Consider the following 14798-nt stretch of genomic DNA (forward strand, 5'->3'; position numbering starts at 1 on the left):
TTTTTAGTTGTGAGTTTTTTGTCATTTTACTGTTCCTGTTTTGGATCTTCTTTTTCTTAGATAAGTCCTTTTAACTTTTCATATAATAAGGGCTTGGTGATGATGAACTCCTTTAACTTGACCTTTTCTGGGAAGCACTTGATCTGCCCTTACATTCTAAATGATAGCTTTGCCGCATAGAGTAATCTTGGATGTAGGTCCTTACCTTTTATGACTTTGAATACTTCTTTGCAGTCCCTTCTTGCCTGTAAGGTTTCTTTTGAAAAATCAGCTGATGGTGTTATGAGAACTCCTTTGTAGATGACTACCTTCTTTTCTCTTGGTGGTTTTAAGATTCTCTCCTTATCTTTGATCTTGGGTAATGTATTATGATATGCCTTGGTGTGTGCTTCCTTGAGTCCAACTTTTTTGGGACACTGAGCTTCCTGGACTTCCTGGAAATCTATTTCCTTTGCCAGATTGGGGAACTTCTCCTTCATTATTTGTTCAAATAAGTTTTCAATTTCTTGTTCTTCTTCTCCTGGCGCCCCTATGATTTGGACATTGGAACGTTTAAGGTTTTCCCAGAGGTTCCTCATTTTCTCCTCACTTTTTTCAATAATTGTTTCTTCATTCTGTTCTGGTTGAATATTTATTTCTTTTTTGTGGTCCAATTCATTGATTTGAGTCCCAGTTTCCTTCCTGTCACCATTGGTTTCCTCTTCATTTTCCTTTATTTCATTTTTCATAGCTTTACTTTTTCTTCTATTTTGTGACCATACTCAACCATTTCTGTGAACAGCCTGATTACTAGTGTTTTGAACTCTGCACCTGATAACTTGGTTATCTCTTCATCACTTAGTTGTATTTTTTCTGGAGCTTTGATCTTTTCTTTAATTTGGGCTGTATTTTTTTTTCTTGGTGCACCTGTTATGTAGTGAGGGGCAAAGCCTTAAGTATTCGCCAGGTTGGGGCAACCCCTGTGCCTGCATTGTAGAGCTGTATGTGGAGGAGGGGTCTGACAGGGAACAATGCCGCTTGCTTGGCTCTTGGCAGGCTTTCTGTCACTTCCCCTGTTTCCCACAAGCAAATTGGGCCCTTCTGGTGCTGATTCCTGGGTGGGTGGTTTTGTACATTCTAGGATCCTCTGGGTCTCTCCAATGAATTCTACTCTGAGGACAAGAGTTTCTTCTGCTTACATAATTCCCACATGTTTTTACAGCCAGAGGTTTTGAGGCTTTATTTCTCTGCACTGGAACCCTGGTTTGCATCATCTGTTTCACTCCTCAGCTGTTCCTCCCAGTCTATTTGCATGCGAATGTTGGACCACATGGTCCTCCAGCCACTACCCTGCCATGAGTCCTCTCCACATTGCCTGCCCGCCTCTGCCCCTCCTCCTAGTCTGGATGAATGTTTCTTGTTTTACTCCTTGGTTGTCAGACTTCCATACAGTTCAATTTTCTGGTAGTTCTGGTTGTTTTTTGTTTTTAAATTTGTTGTTGTCCTTTGGTTGTGTGAGGAGGCAAAGCGTATCTGCCTATGCCTCCTTCTTGGCCGGGAGTCCTGTAGCCTTGGTTTTAAAGTCTTGTATTTTATCATATATAATTATTCCTATCCCAGTGTTTTCCTTTTCATTTGTAAGAAATATCTTTTTCCATCCCTTTTCTTTGAGCCTGTGTGTTTCTTTTGTTCTGTGGTGGGTCTCTTGTTGTGGTGACCCATCATATATGTGGGTCATGTTTTTTTATGTGTTCTGTGACCCTATATTTTTTGATTGGAGCATTTCTGCCATTTTGATTTACAATGATCATTGGTAGATACATATTTAATGTCATTTTATATTTTTAACTGTGTTCCTTTTAGTTTTTTTTTCTTCCTCTTAAAGTTAGCCCATTAACATTTGTTGTAATACTGGTTTGGTGTTAACAAACTTCTTTATCTAGGATGCTCTTTATTTTTATTTCAATTTTAAATGATAGCCTTTCTGTTTTAAGTAGCCTTGTTGTAGATTCTTAGTTTTCATCACTTTGAATATTTCATGACAGTCCTTTTTGGCCTGAAATGTTTCCTGGAGAAATCAGATGGCCTAATGGAAGCTTCCTTGTAGGTAACTAACTGCCTTTTTGTTTCAGCTTTTAAGATTCTTTCCTTGTCTTTAAGCTTGCCTTTTTTAATTTTGATGTGTCTTTGTATGGTCCTCTATGGGTATGTCTTGTTTTGGACTCTCTGTACCTCCTGCACTTGTGTTTTTTTTTCCTTCACCGGGTTAGGGAAGTTTTCAGTCATATTGCCAAATAGGTTCTTGATCCCTTGTTCTCTCCTTCTCTTTCTGATATCACTATGATGGGTATGTTGTCATGCTTTATGTTGTCCCAATGGTCCCTTAATCTGTCCTTACTCTTTTAAATTCTTTTTTCTTTTTGCTACTCTGATTGGATGGTTGTTTTTTCACCTTGTTCTCCAAATCACTGATTTGATCCTCTCCTTCATCTCACCTGTTTATTCCTTTCAGTATGTTATTTATTTCAGATACTGGATTCTTAAATTCTGACTGGTTCTTTTTTATGGTTTCTATGTCTTTTTACATATTGTTGAGCTTCCTTATATCAATACTTTGAGCTAGCTGATAAATTGCTTGCCTCCATTTCATTTAGTTTTTCTGGAGAATTCTTGTGCTTTCATATGGGGCTTGTTTTTTTTGTCTTTCCATTTTTGTTGACTCTATTTGTTTCTATGTATTAGGTAGATCTACAAAGATTTCGCTGCAGGCCTATGTCTGACGCTGGCCTGTGGTTGGCTGTGAGCAACATGTTTGCAGCTATCAGTGATCTATAGCTTGTGGTTCCCTATGCTGGGCCAGGGTGTGTACTGAAAGGACCAAGCTGTGCATCAAGGTTGGCGTTTACCAACACTGGGCCCCAGGGAGGGTCTGGAAAAGTTTCAAAACACCCTCTACCTGTAAGCTTCCTGTTAGACTGAGTCACTGAAAGAACCTCTTGCTGTACTCCTGAGCAGGACTTAAGCCCCACAGGGTGGGGCAAGAAAGATTCCTGTAGATGGGGCTATTATTTCCCCCTAGGTTGATGCTGCATGGATGGGAGTGCTCTGCAGAAGGAAGATGGCCTCTGCATTATGACTGAGCACAGGGATAATTGTGGCTGACCCTTCAGCTTCTCAGAGCCACCACGCCAGACTCCCTCATGTGACTCTACTCCACTATCCCTCCTTTTGCTAGAACTCAGGATAACTGTGAAATTTTGTGTTTTAGCCCTTTAAGGGGATAACTGCTTCTTTAGTCATTTTTCCATGGTAGACAGAAACCCTGGTGCTTTTCATGGTGGGATGTTATCTGGGTGCCTTCTCCAGTTTTGTGCTCTATGCTGAAGAGACCACCTTGGCGTTTAGACCCCGTACTTCTCAGGGGGAAGCTCACCTCATGGCCACCAAAATATCCCTCTGGAACTTCATTAGTTGCCTGTGGGAGCCTAGCCAACCCTCTCATGCCTCCTCACTTCCTACCATTCTTAATGTGGTGATGTGGTGGTTTCTTATGTAAATCATTTGTCAGATGGCAGGATTTTGTTCTTTTTTATTACTAATCATGGTGGTGTTGATTTGCATTTTTCTGATGGCTAATTGAATTCAGTTTTACACATGCTTATTTCGTGCTGCTTGAACTTTGTAGGTTGAAATCTTAAATAGGTAGTTTGGACTTGAGTTTGGGGCTTGGGAGAAAGAGCTGAGTAGTTGTAGGTTAGGAACAATTAGCCATTGTGTGAATGGAACCAAGCAAAGAGAGTGTGAAAAATGATAAAGTGACTTAAGCTGAAATCCTGAGGAAAGTTAGTAATTAAAGGACAGTGGATTAAGCAAAGGAGACTGAGAAGCCATGGTTAGGGAGATGGAAAACCAGGAGAATGTGGTGTCATGGGAGCCAATCAAAGAGAAGCTTTTAAGTTGGAAGAAAGGGGCAGTAGTAGGAAAGGTTGCTGAGGACTGGGCAGCAATGTTCAGAATTTGTCATAAGTAAGACATTTCAATGGGAGTACATAGACTGAGGCCACATTAGAATAAATTGAGTGCTTGTGAGGTAAAGAAGATGGCTCAGAAAATGTTGACAGAGTTTTAAAGAATTTTATGAAGGGTAGGAGTTAAGGTGGGTGCCCTCAGGAGTTTTAATTTCAGATGAGATGGAAGAGGTTGAAAATATTACAGTGATAGTCAGTATAGCACTGTCCATTAAAGAAGGTAGAAGGCACTGAGATTGGAGTCTATTTTTAATGGAGAGGGAAAGAGAAATGTGTATGTACTGAGTGCAGGGGCTTGATGTTCCCTTCTGCTGTCTTCTGTTTTCCCTGTGAAGATAGAGGCGAAGCTATCCACTCCAAATGGCATAGGAAGGAATGTGTTTAGAATGGAGAAGGTTTGAAATAAACACTGTGGAAAATGGGAGAGACAACCATGAACACAGCAAAAGATTTCTGACTGCATTAATAACTCAGTAAAGGTGTGAGACCATGAATTCACAATGCTACTACTTTTTATGGTGTGTAGTTTTTTTCCAGTGGTATTTAGCAATGTAGCACTGGGTCAGGGAAGATGGCTAGTGCTTTAGTTCAAGGCATGGGTTTTTTAGCTCAAAGTAAAGGAATGGAGAGCATAGGAGAAGAGTATCTTGTTAAGTTGAACTGGAGCGTGGAATTTAAGCTGAATAGGTGATTAATTCTGTATAGTACTGATCCATTTTGGGCCTCAAATTTCTAGAGTTACTGTAGTATAATCTCACTATGGTATTATCATTAAAACAGTTAAATCAGACATTTTATTGTAGTGTGAAACTTCAGCACAACAGAAATTTGCTGAAGAACTTCAAAAGCGAGAACGTTTTTTAGTTGAAAGAGAACAACTGCTGTTCAGACATGAAACTGCTTTGAGTAAAATGAAAGGAATGGAAGAAGAGGTACTTGCAAAATTTCAGATTATAAAGGAGGTAAGTATATAGCATTTGATTTTAGAGTTTCTCTTTTTTCTCTTAATTTAGATTTACTAGTTATTAGTATTTTGCCTCATATGCTTTATTTCTTCTCCTAACCCACTTCTCTTCTTCTCACTGATATACACACACATTTTTTTTTCATTTGAAAGTAACTTGCAAAAATCATGACACAAAACCCCTAATTCCTTTGTATTTTGAATGCTTATTTTTAGGAGTATATATTTCCTAGAATAAGTGCATTCTCCAGCTGTTATCATATTAGGAAATTAATGTTAGTTAAATAATTTAACTGTTTATATTCACTTTTCCAATTGGCTCTCGAAATGTCTTTTAATATTGTTTTTTGTTCTGTTTTATTTTTTGATCGAGGAAATAGACATAATTCATGCATTATGTTTGATTTTTATATATTTTTTGATTTCTTCAAATCTAGAGCAGTCAACTTTACCAAGTTTTGGTTTTTGTAAGACTTTTCTTTGAAGGTTCTAGGCCAGTAGTCGTATACGAGCATGTCGTATTCTTATTTGCCTTATTGTTTCTAATGATTATATTCAGATTAAATATTTGTGTATTTGTGTCAAGAATGTTATATAGGTGGTATTGTATCCTTTATTTCATATTAAGAGGTATGAATAAGTTACATAAAGTAGAATTCTTTCTGTTTTGAAATATGCATACAGTCTTGTAACATCACCATAATCAAGATGATAATTCTAGCTCCCAAAGTTCTCTTATGCTCCTTTGTAGTTATCTTTATCCCTTATTCTCAGCCTCTAAAAATGACTGATTTATTTCTGTCCCTGTAATTCTGCCTTTCTCAGAATATCATGTTAATAGAATCATTACATGATTTTTCTTTATCTTTGGTGTAGGCTGCTAAAACTCTCCAACTCTGCCTTTCACGCCAGAGAAACCAGGAAAAGGGGCCCCTATAAATGACAGAGTGTGGGGAGAATCTTGGTGATGAGATTAGAAAGAAGATCCTTTCACTCTGGCGTTTATGAACTCATACAAATCTGGGTTACCCTCAGTCTGCATAGCACAAGCCAAAAGCTGCAGAATAAGGGTAGAAGGATCAGAGTGCACTTTAAAAATACCACCCAAATCTCAGGTTAACTCCCTATCACCAATGCTGGAAGTGTGGAAAAGAATCACAGGAGCATAGTAAAGGCTTTGAAAACTGAACTCAGATTTAAGCCATTGTCTGAATCTCAGACTAAGCCTTAAGTGGCATATACAAAAGTCAATGCCAAAGCAACACTACAAAAGCTTTGAAAAGTGTACAGAGATTGGGTCACTGCCCACAAAAGATAAAGTTCTAACTGGGCTCACTACTAAAAAAAGTTAATAATAAAACCAATATTCTCCAGAGCGTTATAACAGGATTCAGAGTCAACACAACATACTATCTAAAAGGTTCTGGATACAATGCACAAGTCTCTGGACATGTAAAGAACCAGACAAATGTGACTAAGCCTCAAGATATAATGCCAATCCTTAGATGGTCCATATATTGGATTTTTAACTATGTTCCATGAGGTAAGTGTAAATAAATGCAAAGGGAAAAACAAATTCTCATGAGAAAAACTAAAAGTTAAGAAAATATACTGGAAATTTTAGAACTTTAACATACCAGAAATAAATAATTCACTAAATGAGCTCAATAGAAGCATGGAAATGGAGGAAGAAACACTGAACTTGATAGATAAATAGCGAATTTGAAGAATACAAAAGAAAAAATGAGGAAAACAAGAAAGACCTCAGAAATATGTGGGGTAAGAGTAAAAAAACCTAACATACAAGTAATTAGAAATCCAAAAGGAGAAGCAATTGGAACAGAAAAAATATTTGAAGAAATATTGGTTAAAAATAACCCAAATTTAATGAAAGACATAAATTTACAAATTCAAGCTGTTCATTGAACTCCAACAGGATCAATTCAAAGAAGAGCATGCAGAGATACAGCACAATTGAGTTGCTGCTGAAAACCAAAGGTAAAGAAAAATCATGTCATGATTATATTATCATGACATTCTGGGAAAGGCAGAATTACAGGGACAGAAATAGATCAGTGATTTTTAGGGATTGAGAATGGGGGACAAAGATAACTGGGTGCTAGACAAAAGGAAAAGAAAAAAAAAAACCCTAGGAAACTACTTACTTTAAGGTACTTCACCAAGTTATCATTTCTCTTTACAATTCCCTGCTTTGTTTTACTTTTACAGAATTTACTTTTAACAATTTTTGTGTTTTGTCTGGGGTTTTTACTTGTAATCACTAAGAGCAATAGGAGGTTATAGTGGGTTTATCTTGCCATACTGCAAATGAAACACATATTGTATGTTTTTAATATCTTTTGAATGTGTAAAACCTTGGAAATGAGAATATTAACCAGGTTTATAAAACAAGTATATTTCTTTTAATTATATTTTTCAATTACAGTTTATATTCAGTATTATTATGTATTAGTTTCAGGTGTACAGCAGCATAGTGGTTAGACAATCATATACAATACTTTATAAAGTGGTTCCCCCAATATTTCCAATACCCAGTTGGCTGCATAGATAGTTTACAGTATTGTTCAGTACATTCCCTATGTTGTACAGTATATCCCCGTTACTGTTTTGTAACTACCAATTTGTACTTTGTAATCCCTTCACCTTTTTCAACTAACTCCTTAAGCCCCCTCTCCTCTGGCAACCATCAGTCTGTTCTCTGCGTCTATGAGTCATAGAAGTTTATTTGTTTATTTTGTTTTCTAGATTCCATATAATAAGTGATATCATATATTTGTTGTTCTCTGACTGACTTATTTGCATAATATCCTCTAGGTCCATCCATGCTGTCACAAATGGTAACATTTTGGTCTATTTTTATGGCTAATAATTCCATTGTAAATATGTACCAAAACTTTTTAATCCGTTCATCTGTTGATGGGCACTAGAGTTGTTTCCATTTCATGACTTGTGTAAAAAATACTGCAATGAGCATAGGAGTGCATATATTCTTTCAAATTAGTGTTTTGGGTATCTTCAGAGATACATAGTTGAAGTAGAATCTCTAGATCAGATGAATTTAACGCACCTATGTGATTACTTGGAAGAACTCATGTTTTTTATTTCATATGTAAATTTGCATTTTTAATACATTGGGAATAAATTGAGAGTTAAGGGGGAAAGAAATAATATATTTTAAGTATATTTTGTTGATTATGCTGTTACAGTCTTCCCAATGTTTCCCCCTTTATCTCCTCTCCACTCTACACCCCCCAACCCTCCAGTTTTACCCCCCTTAGTTCATATCTATGGGTTGTACATATAAGTTCTTATGCTTCTCTGTATCCTGTACCATTCTTAACCTCTCCCCATCTATTTTATGCCTACCAATTATGCTTCTTATTCCCTGTTCCTTTACCCCACATTCTTCCCACTGAAAACCTTCCATATAATATCCAGTTCTCTGATTCTGTTCCTGTTATAGTTGTTGGTTTAGTTTTTGTTTTTGTTTTAGTTGTTGATAGTTTGTTGATGAGTTTGTTGTCATTTTACTGTTCATAGTTTTTGATCTTCTTCTATTTCTTAGATAAGTAAGTCCCTTTAACATTTCATATAGTAAGGGCTTGGTGATGATGAACTCCTTTAACTTGACCTTTTCTGGGAAGCACTTTATCTGCCCTTTCTTTCTAAATGAGAGCTTTGCTGCATAGAGTGATCTTGGATGTAGGTCCTTACCTTTCATGACTTCATATACTTCTTTCTAGCCCCTTCTTGCCTGCAAGGTTTCTTTTGGGAAATCAGCTGATAGTCTTATGGGCACTTCTTTATAGGTAATTCTCTCCTTTCTTCTTGCTACTTTTAAGATTCTTTTTTTATCTTTAATCTTGGGTAACTTAATGATGATGTTCCTTGGTGTGTTACTCTTTGGGTCCATTATCTTTGGGACTCTCTGAGCTTCCAGGACTTCCTGGAAGTCTATTTCCTTTGCTAGACTGGGGAAATGTTCCATCATTATATGTTCAAATAAGTTTTCAACTTCTTGCTCTTGTTTTCCTTCTAGCACCTCTATGATTTGGATATTGGAAAGTTTATGGTTGTTCCAGAGAGGTTCCTAAGCCTCTCCTCATGTTTTTGAATTCATGTTTCTTCGTTTTTGGGGGTTGGGTGTTATTTCTTCCTTTTGTTCCAGATCGTTGAGTTGAGTCCCAGTTTCCTTCCTGTCACGGTTGGTTCCCTGTATATTTTGCTTTATTTCACTTTGGGTAACTTTCATTTGTTCCCTTATTTTGTGACTGAGCTCGATCAGTTCTGTGAGCATTTTGATTACCAGTATTTTAAACTCTGCATCAATAGTTGGGCTATCTCTTTGTGGCTTAGCTCTTTTTCTGGAGTTTTGATCTGTTCTTTCATATGGGACATATTTCTGTGTCTTGGGGCACCTGTTTTGTTGTGGGTGGGGCTTTGGTATTCACCAGGGGAAGGCAGCCCTCTTTGCTGCCTTGTGGCGTTGTCTGTGGGGGAGGGGTCAGAGAGGGAACAATACAGCTTGCTTTGCTCTGCTCTAGCCTCACTTTCCAACGAATTCTGTCCTATGAGACTTGGAGTTTCCGGTGCCATGGCAACCCCCACGTGGTTTGTAGCTAGCTTGAGTCTTCAGTCTCCCACTCAACCAGCCCAGCTTCACTGGTGCAGTCCACCACCATGCTGTGGGTCCTCTAAGCCAGCCCTGCCTCTCTTGTGCTGCCCACAGCCTTGTCCCCTGTGTACTCTGCCTTGCCACAGGGTCCTCTCCATCTACCTGATTGCCCATCTCTCTCTGTTCTACCGGTCTGGTGAATGTTTCTTTAACTCTTTGTTTGTCTGAGTTCCATGCAGATTGATTTTCTGGCACTTCTGGTTGTTTATTGTTTTTAGATTGCTTGTTATCTTCCTTTCGGTTGTGCAAGGAAGCGAAGGGTTTCTACCTATACCTCCATCTTGGCCAGAATTGAAAGAAATAATATTCATACTTAAAGTTGAAACATGCTATCTCATTTAAAAGTAATTAAAGAAGAAACTGATTTGAATCTTTTATAAAACTGATTAAGGAGAGTCAAATAGTTTTGGGTCAGAATAATTTTATTATGTATATTAATTTTTTGAGATTTAAAACAATTTCCACAGCCTTGGCTGGTGTAGCTCAGTGGACTGAATACAGGTCTGTGAGGCAAAGGGTCACCAGTTGGATTCCCAGTCAGGGCACATGACTGGGTTGTGGGCCAGGTCCCCAGCAGGGGGCATGCAAGAGGCAACTAACCACATGTTGATGTTTATCCCCCTCCTTTTCTCCTTCCCTTCCCCTCTCTCTAAAAAGAAATAAAATCTTTAAAAAAAACCCAATTTCGACTGCTTTATGAGAACAAGAAATTACTTTGTTCTGTTTGTGGACTAGTTCTCCTTAAAGGTAACTTAACCTCCTTTTAATGTATAAAGCTATAAATAACTCATTATTATTTTGAAAAGGATCCAAAATTCTTTGTTTTATAATTCCATTATGTCAGTAGAAGTTATTTGATTGAATTTATGTGGTGAATTTTTCTGAGCAAAAGCTTTATTGCTGCTTAATTTGTGTAATGTGTTTTAATTAGGCATTCACAAGTGCTTTTAATGCTTGGTTTGTACTTTGATTGATTATACAGTTTTTATAAGTTATTTGCAATATTAGTTATGTGTGTTTAATATGCAGATTAAATTTCTTTTGATTCAGGGGGTTGTAATTTTTAATTTATGTTCAGTATTATTAGTGACAGGCAAACCGTACCTAATTTTTTGATAATATTGTTTTTCCTCCTAGCAACATGATGCAGAAGTTGTACACTTAACTGAAGCTCTTAAGGAAAAAAACAGAGAATGCAAGAGGCTAAGGTCTTCTTTTGATACTTTGAAAGAATTAAATGAGTACTTAAAAAAACAGGTAAGACCTATTTTAGTATTAGATTATAAGACATTCTTAGAACTATATGGTTTGTATCTAACAAATTATAAGTCAGTCTTAGAACACCTTCTGGCTAGAGAAATTTTTTTCCAATTACTAATTTTTGTATATGTCATCATCTAATTTTATAATGTTTTTATGAAGTATATTTTATTGATTATGCTATTACAGTTGTCTCATTTTTTCTCACCTTTATTTCTCTCTGCCTTGCACCCTACCTCCCACCAGCATTCCCCCTCCTTAGTTCATGTCCACAGGTCGTACATGTAAGTTCTTTGACTTCTCTATATCCTATACTATTCTTAGCCTCTGTCTATTTTGTACCTACCATTTATGCTTCTTATTTCCTGTACCTTTTTCCCCGTTCTTCCCTTTCCATCTCTCCACTAATTTTCTTAGGTAAGTCACTGTAACATTTCATGTAATGAGCGATTGATGATGATGAACTCCTTTAACTTGATCTTATCTGGAAAGCTCTTTATCTGCCCTTTCATTCTAAATGATAGCTTTGCTAGATAGAGTAATTTGGTTGTAGGTTCTTGCCTCTCATGATTTTGAATACTTCTTTCCAGCCCCTTCTAGAAGGGTTCTTTTGAGAAATCAGCTGATAGTCTTATGGGTACTACTTTGTAGGTAAGTCTTTCCTTTTCTCTGGCTGCTTTTAAGATTCCCTCCTTATCTCTAAACTTGGGTAATGTAATGATGTGACCTTCCTGGACTTCCTGGAAGTGTATTTTCTTTGGTAGATTGGGGAAGTTCTCCTTCAATATGTTTTCAAATAAGTTTTCAATGTCTTGCTCTTCCTTTTGTTCTTCTGGCACACCCATGATTTTGATGTTGGAACATTTAAAGTTGTCCCAGAGGTTCCTAAACCTCTCCTCATTTTTTTTTTCAATAATTGTTTCTTTATTCTGTTCTGGTTGAATGTTTATTTCTTCCTTCTGCTCCAGATGATTTGAGTCTGGTTTCCTTCCCTTCACTGTTGGTTCCCTGTATATTTTGCTTTATTTCACTTTGCATAACCTTCACTTTTTCCTCTATTTTGCAACCATACTCAACCAGTTCTGTGAGCATACTGATTACCAGTATTTTGAATTCTCCATCTGATAGGTTGTCTATCTCTTCAACACTTCATTCTATTTTTGGAGCTTTGATCAGTTCTTTCATTTGGGCCATATTTTTTTTTTGTCTTGATTTGAGTTTATGTAGTAAGGGGCAGAACCTTAGGTGTCCTCCAGAGTGGATCCAGGTTACTATGTTGTGGGAGAGGGGTCAGACAGGGAATAATGCCACTTGCTCAGCTTTCACCCAGCTTGCCGTCACTTTCTCCTCAATCCACAAGGAAATTGGGCTCTTCTGCTGCTTTTTCCTGGGTGGCTGGGTTTGTATAAGTAGGGCCTTGTGGGTCTCTCCAACAAACTCTCCTCTGAGGCTGGGAGTTTCTCCTGCCACTATACCCCAACAGGTTTTTGTAGCCAGAGGTTTTGAGGCTTTATTTTCCTGTTCTGGAACCCTGGGTTGTGTGGTTTGTCTGGCTCCCCAGTTGTTCCTCCTGGTTTATCTGCACACAAATGTGGGACCACGTGGTATTCCTCCTGGCTAGAGAAATTTTTGATAACTTTGTTTGGTAGCTGTAGTATTAAACTCTGGTAAATATAAAATACTGTTAAGTTTTTGATTTCTCATCCTCTATTCTGACAATCATGTGAGTTTGGCAAGTTGAATTTTTTTTTTAAGTAAAAGAAAGTACTAGATTTAAAAACAAGCAAAAGAAGAAAACCCTGATAACCTGGAACTGCTGTTACATACTACTGCTTATTTAACAGCATTTATTTTCTGAATATTATATTCTAGGCACTGTACTAGAAGGAAGTCTATACATTGCTCATTGTCTCATGAGTATAAACCAGTATCATATTGCACTGTGATTATTTTATGGGTGGTGTTATTTAGGGCAGTACTTGATTACATTGACATTGCATAACAAATATTTTAGTGAATATTTCCTGAAGTACTTGATTACATTGACATTCCATAACAAAAATATTTAGTGAATATTTAGTGAAATTGTGTATTTTCTTTATATTAAAATTTCTTTTTATTAAATTTTCTTTTTATTAAAATTTCTTTCAGTTTTTGACTGAAAATGTGAAAGTGAAGGTATATGTTGAAGAGAGGGCAATGATTATTTGTATTTGTTGGAAGGAGAAGTGGATGATCTGAAACTGGGGTAAACTCAGCACTGGGCTATCCAACTTTATGGATTCTAAAATGTAAATAAGGACAGAGATGATTTGCCTCCTGGGATTCCTTAGTTGGCTATGTGTTCTCCGTTTTTATTATTTATTTCCTATAGTCACTACTGGCTATAATCTGTCTCCTTTGTAGTTACAGGAAGGTACCCAATTTATCACTTCATCTAATTCTTTGACTCCCCTGAGTTCATTTATGGTCTCTCACAATTGGTATATGACCTTGACTTACTGTTGTCTAAGGACTTGCATTACCACTAGGGAGATTACTTTCTCCATCACAGTCTCAGTCTAGCACTCAAAAAAGACAGGGGTTTCTTTAATTGCTAGCATAGGTACATCGTTGCCTATTCTCATCTCCAGGTTTATATTTATATAATCTTTAATAATTTTATATCTGCACACATAAATGTGTGGTGATTGGAGGTCCTACATGCATTATTAAGTGGTTGAACCCATTAATAATTGGATTTATGGCCTGTATGTCCAAAGTGAAAGTGGCTGGAAGAAACTCTTTGGTATGAAGTGACAGAATACTTTTTTATGGTTGGTTTAGTGTGCATCAAGTGTCAACACATATTTTTTGTTAAACACCTGATAGTAAATATTTTGAACTCTGTGGACCATATGATCTCTGTCATAATGCCTCAACTGTGCCAACATAGTCCAAAAGCAGCTATAGACCATAAGTAGATGAATGAGCATGGCTCTGTTCTAATAAGACTTTATTCATAAAAACAGGCAGTGTTTAAGGTTTGCCCCACATGCCATAGCTTGCCAGCTTCTGGCACGATGAATGATAAATGATTTGAAATTACTAATTATAAAATTAAATTATTTCTGTGATTCATTTATATAGCATTTTATTGTTTTAAATTTGTTTCAAAAGATTTTATTTATTTGTTTTTTGAGAGAGGGGAAGGGAGGGAGAAAGAGAGGGATAGATATTTGTGTACTTTCTGGGGCTCTGGTGTTCTAGGCTGGGGATTCCATCTTAGGGTTCAGACCCCATTCTTCTCAGGGAGATCCAACCAGCCACTTAATTATCCCTGTGACCCTGCTGCTTGTGGGCCCTCAGCTAGCCCTCTTGAGTCTCATTCGCACTCCTTACCAGACAGGTTTGCTGAAGCTGATTCTTATGTTTGTCCAAGGTTATAAGGCTTCTCTCTCACTATTGTTCAGTTGTTTGTTCTGGGTGATTTCTCCACAATTTAGTTATAATTCCAGATTGGTCCTGGGAGGAGGTTAATGTGGTTTCCATTCACTCCTCTGCCATCTTGCCTCTCCGAAGTTCTTAATTCTGATAGCGTATCTAAATATGCAACAAGGAATTTATACTTAATTTCACATTATTGAAATCTTTTTCCTTTGAGATCATAACAAAATAAATGTGCTCACTGTTACTATTTCTATTGAACATAAAACACTGACAGCCTAGTCAATGAAATAAGGGAAAAAAAGCAAGATTGGAAAGGAAGAAATCAGTACTATGCAAAGATGATATGATTATGTACCTATTGACATAGGTATCCAAATGATTATATAGACAAGTTATTAGAGTTAATCCAATTTTTAATGATTTTATTAATTTACTTTTATGG

General features: G+C 37.0%; 1 protein-coding gene across 13 annotated transcripts in view; it reads left to right on the forward strand.

Annotated features, from left to right (window-relative positions):
- CCDC138 (coiled-coil domain containing 138) overlaps window positions 1-14798 on the forward strand; it is a 142497-nt gene that overhangs the window by 27463 nt on the left and 100236 nt on the right. For 12 of the 13 annotated variants that reach the window (XM_045835217.1, XM_045835230.1, XM_045835225.1 and 9 more), the window contains 2 exons: window positions 4811-4969; window positions 10805-10924. In XM_045835217.1, coding sequence (XP_045691173.1) covers window positions 4811-4969; window positions 10805-10924 — 279 coding nt within the window. The remainder of the gene's footprint in view (window positions 1-4810; window positions 4970-10804; window positions 10925-14798) is intronic. The other variant, XM_045835223.1, reaches the window with a different exon arrangement.

This window comes from Phyllostomus hastatus, unplaced genomic scaffold, assembly GCF_019186645.2.
Source record: "Phyllostomus hastatus isolate PE091 unplaced genomic scaffold, TTU_PhHast_1.1 phas_contig_2, whole genome shotgun sequence".
Classification (NCBI taxonomy): Eukaryota; Metazoa; Chordata; class Mammalia; order Chiroptera; family Phyllostomidae; genus Phyllostomus; species Phyllostomus hastatus.